Consider the following 9,876-nt stretch of genomic DNA (forward strand, 5'->3'; position numbering starts at 1 on the left):
CGGAGACACGCCCTTCGCGTATGAATTCACGGAGTAAGGAAAATTAGAGGGGACTGGAAGAAAGTTCCCGGGCTGTGATCCTTCGGAGCGCTGCCGGGCAGCTGCGAGCAAAAAAGAGCGGTCCCCCTTCCTAGCTCCCAGTCAGAGGGCGCCGCCGGAAAACAAAGGCGGCCTTGCCCGCCCTTCCTTCATGTTGTCGCCGCCGCCGCCGCAATCGGCGGTCTTCTTCGAGCGGGAGCTGCCCCGGCGGGACGGCTCTGGGATCCTTCGGCTGACGCAGCGTTCGGCCGGCGGGACGGGCTCGGTGGTGTGGGACGCCGCGCTGGTGCTGGCCCGCTTCCTAGAGAAGAACGCGGCACAAACAGAGCAGAGCGGCGGAAGCCCGGTGGGCCTTCTCCGCCACAAGGCCGCGCTCGAATTGGGCGCCGGCACCGGCCTCGTCGGCCTCGTGGCCGCCAGCCTCGGGTACGGAGCTAGGGCAGGCGGGGTGGGGTGTAGATCCTGGGCTGCCGGCCCTTCCCTGGGCATCGCTGCCCCGTTTTAGTCTCCTGCCGTGCGTTGGATGTTCTCTCGGTCCTGGCAGAGAAAAGGGCGACCCCCACGAGGTGCAAACTCTGGGGCTTCTGTGCGGAAAGCAGCTCTTCCAGCCCCCCGGGCTTCTGATGGAAGCAGAAAGGAGATGATGCGCGCCTCGAGAGTCCTGATATTATCTAAAAACCTTCCTGACCAGAAATTATTACCAAGAAAGTGTTTCTTTAGCCCTTTTGGGGATGTATTTATTTATTTATTTATTTATCTATCCATTCATTTATAGTTCACGTTTCTGAACCATCCACCTCAGTCAGAGGAACTGTTTCACAAGTCAGAGACTACTTACACAAACTGCAAAAGTCCTCCCCCCCCATCGTGGCTACTAAATAAATCCAACCTGGGTAGGCTCATATTAAGCCAGAAATAATTGCTTACAAATCTCAATGGCTGTATTCATTCAAAAAGTTAAGCAACAAGTCACCCTACACTTTAGGATGTCAAGTGAATAGTGATCATATGGACAACATTGATTATGCAAAATTCCCTCTGTATGCCTACCCCATTGAAGGAAGGGAGAAAGGGACAGATTTCCCCTCTAGGACTATTATAAAGAGGTTATTGCAGTTATTTGAAAATAAGCTAGGCCATATTTCACATATATTTTCCAGCTTAACTTTATCTAGTTCATTTGCCAGGAGAACTAGCTCTGTGTTGCCTTAATACATTTAGTTTTGTACATGATTTTCTTTGGCAGCAATTTCCTGTACATGATTTGCTTTGGCAATTCAAACTTCTTAAAAAATTGACTTTTGTGGAAGGGAGCCATGTTTGTCCACTGTGGCAAGTCATCAGAAGGGATTCTAATAGCACCTTTTCAAACTAACACATCTTTTTAAAAGGCAGATCATTTTATCAGATGCATACAAATCTAAATCCCATATTAGTCTAAGCCCAGTGTTTCTTAACTTTGGCAACTTGAAGATGTGTGGACTTCAACGCATAGAATTCCTCAGTAAGCGTATACAAATTTGAGAAACCCTGGTCCAGCCACTCTGCATCAGATGAAGTGAGCTGAAGCTCACAAAACTTTATGCTGTTCAATGAAATCTGTTTAATCATAAAAGGCGCTGCCATTCTTCGAAGAAATTGAGTGGTGGGTTTAACATTTTCATGCTGTGTTCTGTCTTGTATTGCTTGAATAATAATGGGGGATCAGGAATACTAACATGTTTTCCTTCCACCTTTTTTGTAGAGCAAATGTTACTGTTACTGATCTGGAGGAAGTTCAGGACTTATTAAAAATGAACATTGAGAATAATCAACATCTTGTATCAGGTTCAATTCAAGCCAAGGTACTGAAATGGTTTGTATTAAAATTTTATTTTATTCACTTTAAGAAATTAAAAACCAATTTTGGTTAATCAGACAGTTATAACAGTCTAGTTTATTTTATATATTTAATCATATTTTTAAACCATTCCCTCACAGAGTGAAGATAACAAGATTAACAAGACATTTTTTTGCAAGACATTTTTGCAAGACATTACAAACTTGGTTTTGCCCTTGAGCCTGAGATCACGATAGTGTGAATGAGTCTTTTCTGGGTCATGGTTAAATTAAATATGGGATGTTATCAGTGTTCTCAGCTGTTATCTTGTTCATCTTGTTTTTAATTCTGGTGGTTTTTATTGTTTTTAACTGTTAGCCCTCCCCCGAGATGCATGTGAGCTAGGTGGCCATATAAACTAGTTAAATATGTAATCCATAAGCCTTTACTCCTTTTATTTATATGTTTAGGGGGGAAGATGTGACAGATTTTCTTCCTGCACCTGATTTCATATTGATGGCAGATTGCATCTACTACGAAGAGGTAAACTGCATTCCATTAATATCAGTGGGCTAAGAGTAGAGTTGAGGGCAGGCAAAGAATCTCTAGCTTTGTAATTGGGATTAAACTTGTGACATCCTTTGAACTGATTTTGATGTTGTGATGAGATCATGGTAGAAATGCCACAGCAAAATGATAATCAGTGGGCTATTTTTTCTTTGTACAGTAGAGTGTACAAAGCCTATGAACATCTTTGAAACTTTAGCAAACTGAACACTTGAGACTCTATAACACAGGTGTCAAACTTGAGTGCATCGTGATGTATTGCGACATTTTTTGCTTTTGAGGAGGTGGGATGGGCGTGGCCTGCATGTGACTCATTCAGCCCACAGGTCCCCAGTTTGACTGGCCTGTGAAATAAGATTTCTGAATGACCTTGAGGAGCCCACTCTGCCCAATTTTTTTTTAAATTGCATTTATTATGGTTTTAAGAAAACCCTGCCTTTCTGTTAAAGGGCTATGGTCCTTGCACCCATCTTGTCTTCACATCGTTTCTGTGAGGTACATACAGGCAGTGATAGTGAGTAGTCCAAGGTTATGCAGTGAATTTCATAACTAAATAAGATTTTGATTCCAGATCTTCCAGTTCTGGTCAGATGCTTATACGTTTAAAGTTGCCAAGGATCCCAGTGATGTTTAGACTACAATTCCCATAAACCTCACTCAGCATGACAATTTATTCATGATTTTGAAAGTTGGAACCTAGGCAATTGAGAGTTCTCTCCTTCTGTAATTCCTATGTCACCTTATCTCAGTCTGATAGAATCACATAATGTTCAAATATTTTGGATTGTTATTTTCATGCTTCCTTGGGTACTGCTGGTAAAGTAACTTGTGGCTTATTCAAATAACTGTCCATTGTGGTAGCTTGCATTATTGCTTAAAACATATTTTTTTCCTGAGAAATTCTTGGAGAGATTTCCTTCTCAGGATTCTTCAAACTCTTTAGGAATATTCAACCGCTACCACCTATTTCATTATGTGAATAAGATGGAGTGATGACTGTGGAACCAGCCCCAATAGTAAAAAAAAAATGTGATTGTGGCCTGTTTCCTGAATTCCTGCATTACATCTTTTAGCTATTAGTGTAAACTAACAATACAGTTTCATTTTGTATTAACTGACCTGAAGTTTCTTAGAACTTTTAGGAGCTATTTCCATATAGCTATAAAAATAATAGCCTTTCAGTACCTCATGATTGTCATCCTAGTCTATATTCTGATCTTTCTCTGAATTCTACTTGCACTTACTACTGCTATCTGCCTGGTAATTATCCAAAATAACTTAAAGTTTGAGAGGCCATCAAAAGAAATAATAATATTTGCAAATACAGTTACCCAGTTGCTTGTATTCAGCTTTTTGAAGTACAGATTGGAATGAGCCATATATAAACAGTAGGTGAAGGCTAAATGTCAAATATTCAACTTTCACGGTTAGTCACTGGAACCATTGATTAAGACCCTGAGGGACTTGGCTGGCTTGGATACTTTCATCCTTTGCTGTTATGAAGAAAGGACTGTGGGACAAAACCCAGAAGTAGAGAAAAAATACTTTGAGGTGAGTCACGTTAAAGTATTTCTCGATCTGGAGGAATCAAATTTCTCTGGGGAGGGGGATTTGCAAGAGTAGAAGGGCAGGTTTTCAAAACCAGGATTCTAAAATACTGAGTAATGATTTCATGCTTCATATTATTTTCTAAAACAGACATAAGAAGCAATAATAATATTTTGAGAGTACTGTGTTTTTTAAGAACTTATTCTGGTATAATTTTAAATCATAGCTTCTTCAGAAGGACTTTGAGTTGCAAAAGGTTCCCTTGGATGAACATGATGAAGAATATCAGAGTGAAGACATTCATATCCTTATCATGCAAAAGAAAAAAATAGTAAGTATCAGCCTTACTGGTTCTGGAAATGAGTTAAACATTTTCTGGATATCAATCAGAATAGAGCGGGAAGTAACTTTGGAGATCCAATCCCCTGCTCAAGCAGCAGACCCTATAACCCAGAGGTCTCCAACCTTGGCAACTTTAAGACCTGTGGACTTCAACTCCCAGAATTCCTCAGCCAGCTTTGCTGGCTGAGGAATTCTGGGAGTTGAAGTCCACAGGTCTTAAAGTTGCCAAGGTTGGAGACCTCTGCTATAACCAACCCATCTTCCTTCCTTCCAGGCTGATTGAATAAAAATGATTTGAGACTCTGATTTAGTTTCAGAGTTGTCTACTTCAAATCAAATCCATCTTTATTCCAGTTACATATAGCATACATTTGAAATCTCTTGTCTCTTTTCTTTTTTGACCTCCATTTCTACATACTCAATTTATATGTCACCTGACTTCCAGTGACTGAGCAGTTTAGAAATTATTAAAAATAAGAAAACACCACAAAACAAAAGAGAATAAAGATATACCGATAAAATAAAATCAGATGGGAAAGAAAAAAAGAAAAAAGGGGTTTTTCAAACATGCTCATCAAAGGCCAAGGTGAAAAGCTGAGTTTTTAGGGTTCTTTGAAACACAAGTTGAGGGGGAGCCATTTGAATCTGAGGGAAACCTTACTGCCTCACAGACTACTCACTACGGATAAAATGTTGTCCTAGTGCAGATAAAATGCTGACTAGGTGTGATAGCATCAATGCAAATTAACTCACGGCTGAGGGAAGAAAGTATGTGGCATGTAATTATGAAATTGTTTGGGGTTTTTTAAAACAAATTTTATTCAGTTTTTCACATTAAAAACAAAAATCTCTTTTTAGTGGACAACATATTTCCGGGTCATCACCTTTGCATACAAATATGACAGCAATTATGCATTCATATATGCATACTTAATTCTATTATTACCTTTTCCATTCCAAATTTTCAGTGAGGAGAGAAACAAACACATTAATTCTAGCCTCTTTCATTAATGTTAATCGAAACATCTTTTTGTTTCATTTCTATTATTTCAAATATAATCCTTTATTATTTATTTTAAAAATAAAGATAAACAATATGTATTTGCCTAATAATAATAATAATAATAAAGTTACCAATGTCTCTCCTTGCTTTTAATAGTCTGTATTAATTTATTAATTTAGTTGGTTCTTTAGTCTGTCATATTCCCTTTCCATTACACATTCTTTTTATAAATTTTAGATACAAATTTTAACACTAAAAAAAACAACAAGTATAGGTTTCCCCCCTTTTACTGTTTTGAGTGTGACACCTCAATGATTAAAATATACCTTTATTCCCTCATCTTGATTCCCAATAAACCATTATTTTTAAGAAGTTACAATAATAATCATTACATCTTTTCATTTGGATTCCGCAGCATATTTTCCCCCCTTGATTTTTAATAAGAGTTATCAGTATCTATACTACCCTATTTTCTAAATATTTTTAATTGCAGAAATATTCTTATTACCCCTTGTCACCCGGCAGAATCCCCTTTTTAATTCATCAACCATTATCTCTGAAAAAACAATTTCTTTTCAACATTTTACTATTTCCGTATTTCTTTATTTCATGCACCTGTTTCTTACTGCTTCTCCTCCCCCTCTTTTCCCCATATCTTTTCTCATTCCAGTTTATATCCCTCTCTTTCTTAATATCTTCCTTTCCCCTTTTCTGCTGGGTCTTTCTGCCTTTTCTGACTTCACAGGTATTCCCCCTTTTAATTGCCTTCTTAAATCTCAACTTTTTAATCTTCCTTCTTTCCCCACTTCTTTGTAGCGTTCTTTGTGTTAATTGTCTATCTAAAATGTCTTCTCCTTAAGTCGACTCCTCCTCTTCTGAAGCTCTTCCTTCTTGTTCTTCAATCGCCATTTCCATTTTTTCTAACACAGAGCAAAGTGATTCGCCTCTTTCCTGTAGTAATTCTCTCATATTTTTAAGTTCCATTTTTAATTCCCGAAGAGATATCAACATTACACACTCTTATATTTTATGATCGTTAAAGTCCACAAAAAAACACTTTTACTTTCCTTCTTTTTTCTTTCACTTTTCTAAAGTTCTCAGTTATTCCAGTCCAGGGTCTATACCAAAACATCAATCAATCCCACAGTCAGTCTTTCCTTGCTTTTTTCTTTATTCTGGTTCTGCTTTCACTTTCTAAGATTCTTCATTTGTTTCAATCTTTCTTTAATGTTATATCCACACAAGTTCATTCAGAAACAGGATGCTTTCCCTTTTGTTTGAGCTCAAGTTTTTGTCAAAAGGTGGCACTCTCCATTATACAAAGTCTTCACCTTTTTCCCCTATTTTTTTATTTAGGGTTTTTTGAACCTCAATATTCCAGGACAGTCCAGTCTCCAATTTGTAAACTTTATTATTATTATTTTTTGACAATCTTAAGTCCAGTTTTCTTTTATGCCTGTTTATTCCCAAAATATTTTAGTCCATTTTAGTTAAATCTTTAGTGGAATTGTTTTTGATTGTTAGATTCAGTCAGATTGTTTGCTATGTTTTTCAGAATATTTCATCATGAAATCCTTGATGCTGTTTTCTGACCTCTGATTTACAGAAGAACTCTGAAGAAAATTGGAAATTAAAGAATTTTTAATAAATTTTCTGCAGAACATCTCTGCAGCCAGAAGGGAATCAGCATATTGTTTTATACTAAAGTGATTTTTTTAAAAAACCAATTCTCTTGAAAAAGAACTACAAGCTGTAGAAGAAAGAAAAAAGAAAAAAAAGGAAGGAAGAGAAAGAAAGAAAGAAAGATAAAGAAAAAGAAAAGAAAAGAAAGAAAGAAAAATAAATAAATAAGAAAGAAAGAAAGAAAGAAAGAAAGAAGGAAAGAAAGACATTAACCTCAGAATGTCAGATGAATGATTTTGTATGATTGTATGCATACCTCTTGGGCAAAACCTGTTTTAATATTAACATTTTATTATAAAATTTATATACCAGAACTCTTTTTCCTATCTAAATGGGCAGAATGGTGCATCATAGGGCAACAATTTTTGAAGCAAGGTATCATAAATGAGCTCACCATCCTGCTGGGAAAGGAGGGGCAGGGAGAAGGGAAGAAAGGAAGGAAATGAAGAGGGAGGGAGGGAGGAACAGAGCAGAGAAAAACTCCCAGCAACTTTCTTGGCCCACACTGCTCTCTGCACCTCCCCCAAAACCATGAAGCACTTACTGTGGACCCCCACACATCCTCCCTGGCCTGTGCCAACCTCCCTGTGTGCCTTTCCTAACCCACCCAGCACCTCTTGCACATTTCCATTCACCCTTTCTGACCTGCGCCACACCCCCGAGCCCCTTCTCTGACTCAGGCAGCATCTCTTGGGCACCCCACGCCCTCTTCTTGGACCACACTGCCTGCCTCCTGACCTGCATGGCACCTCTCATGCTCTCCCAAGCAGCCCCATGAACACCCTCCCCTATTCTTGAACCACACCACCTCCCTGTGCACCCTCTCCAACCTGCATAGCATCCCTTGCACACATCCAGAGATGTTTCCCCAACCACACAGCACCTCTCATGACTCTCCACCTACCTGCCTGCTAGCCTTGGACCTGAAACTTCCCATTGGCTTTTTCCCTGCAAGCTTTCCATGAGTAAAGTAAATGGGGAAGCTGGCAGGAATTCTAAGGAAGTGGGAAACATGGAAGAAAATGACAGAATGACAAGGAAGGGAGGGAGGGAGGAGCATTTCTGATGCTTCAATGGGGAAGACGGCGGGAAGATGGAAGTTGTTCCGGCTTCCCCAAGGCAAACGACCTGTGAGGTAGGTGCGGCTAAGAGAGTAACTAGCTCTAAGTTACCCAGAAAGCATTTTTAGACTATGATGGAATAGCACCTGGGTCTCCCCCACACCTTCAGCACCTCTTGCTGATGTTTCTTGCATATGGCTCCCTGAAGACATCACAAGTTTAACAGAAAGACCTGCAGGAGAGGCCCACCCAGGTAGGTTTCTCCAAGAAACCAGGATCCAATGAACCCATACAGGTTTCTACCCTGCAAGCAGTCGCACTCAATGCGCAGCTTCAGTGGGGAGCCAATGTCATCTGAGTGAAATCAGTGGATGTAGAATGGTGATGCCTAGCTGGCCTGCTTACATGCTGAGTTCCAATAATAATGCCTGAAGAGGGTTAATGAGCTCTTACAAAACACTCCTTTGCAACATCCGTTGCTTTGGGTAAGTCCACAGCCAGCAAACAGAGCATAGAGCAAGGGATAAAATGATAACAATGTTTGAATTATCACCCAAGGATTGTCTGCACACCACAGTACTAATCCGCCAGAAAGGTTGTGTAATATGCACCAAAAGGAGTTTATTCCTTATTGTAATGCTGTGGGATCCATACTGTGAACAATTTGGGTTTGGCTTCATCACTGTCATTTGTAAAGATGGTTTATACATTTCAGCCTGTTATGCAAACATTGGTTTTGTATTAGATTATATAACCTGTTCATAGTCAACAAATCTACCTACAAAAACCTGATAAAACTGGTGAACCAGTCAACCTATCTGTTTAACCAGAGATTAGGGAATCGTATATATTTGATTTTTTCCCTACTGGATTGAGATTTAAGCCTGTTGGGTTTAATTCCAGTCCCGGTTCACACTGAGACCAGAAGATGAAAAAGTTAAAACAAAGTCAAGCTCAGCTCCAGAATACATTAATGTGTTCTTGGCAACAATATGGAAATGGTTTGCCACACAGGGTTCTTCCATTTCTCAACCAGTCCTGTGGCACAGGTATTCCCTGAAGGTTTTCACGCAAGAATTATTGGATTCTGAGACTACACCAACAAATAAAAACAATCTGACTCTTTTCTGTTCCAAAGCCAAAGGCAGCCAAGTCTAGCCTGCCACTGCTGAGAATATACAATGCAGGGCATGAGAATTAACTTATTTTTGGGATAGCCAACTTCTCCAATGCCAGAAGGAGGCAGTATAAGATAGGAGACTTACTCTATCTAGTCTTCTCCCAGATTAGCACATACATTTTCCAGAGAAATGTGTATATTCAGTGCTTTACAAACATTTACAGTTCACATCTACCACAATAAATTACATCTTCAATAGCATTCTAGCAATTGTGTTAGATGTAGCTGTCGACAGTGTTCATAATCACAAGACACAGTGGGCAAAGAAGGAATAAGTATTAAAACTAGCTAGTGGTGTAAGCATCTTTTTCAGAGCCATTGTCAGAGCTGTTTCTGTGTTAGATTTTTTTTTTAGATAGTCTTCTATACATAAAGCTTGAATCCATAAATTGCATTCAGTTATGGTTTGTTAAACAAACTAGATTGTCCTAATTGGCATATCAAAAGACATGAAACACTGCAGAAAAGACAATAGCTGCCAGGTTCACCAAAGCCACTTTGGTTTAATGGTTCAGATACCGGGCTAGAAACTGGCAGACTAATTCTAGTCCTGCCTTAGGTCTAAACCAGGGGTGTCCAACCTTGGCAACTTTAAGACTTGTGGACTTCAACTCCCAGAATTCCTCAGCCAGCA

At 39.3% G+C, this 9,876-nt stretch overlaps 1 protein-coding gene across 1 annotated transcript; it reads left to right on the forward strand.

The window, feature by feature from the left end:
* Positions 1 to 7,001, forward strand: VCPKMT (valosin containing protein lysine methyltransferase). Its single transcript, XM_087952456.1, has 6 exons — positions 1 to 465; positions 1,784 to 1,894; positions 2,329 to 2,401; positions 3,857 to 3,976; positions 4,200 to 4,304; positions 6,874 to 7,001. The coding sequence occupies exons 1-6, from the start codon at positions 191 to 193 to the stop codon at positions 6,886 to 6,888; spliced, it is 699 nt and encodes a 232-aa protein (XP_087808582.1). The 5' UTR covers positions 1 to 190; the 3' UTR covers positions 6,889 to 7,001.
* Positions 7,002 to 9,876: the final 2,875 nt, after the last annotated feature.

Source organism: Notechis scutatus, chromosome 1 (assembly GCF_049901735.1).
Source record: "Notechis scutatus isolate UNSWTSFEM ecotype Mainland chromosome 1, rNotScu1.2, whole genome shotgun sequence".
NCBI lineage: Eukaryota > Metazoa > Chordata > Lepidosauria > Squamata > Elapidae > Notechis > Notechis scutatus.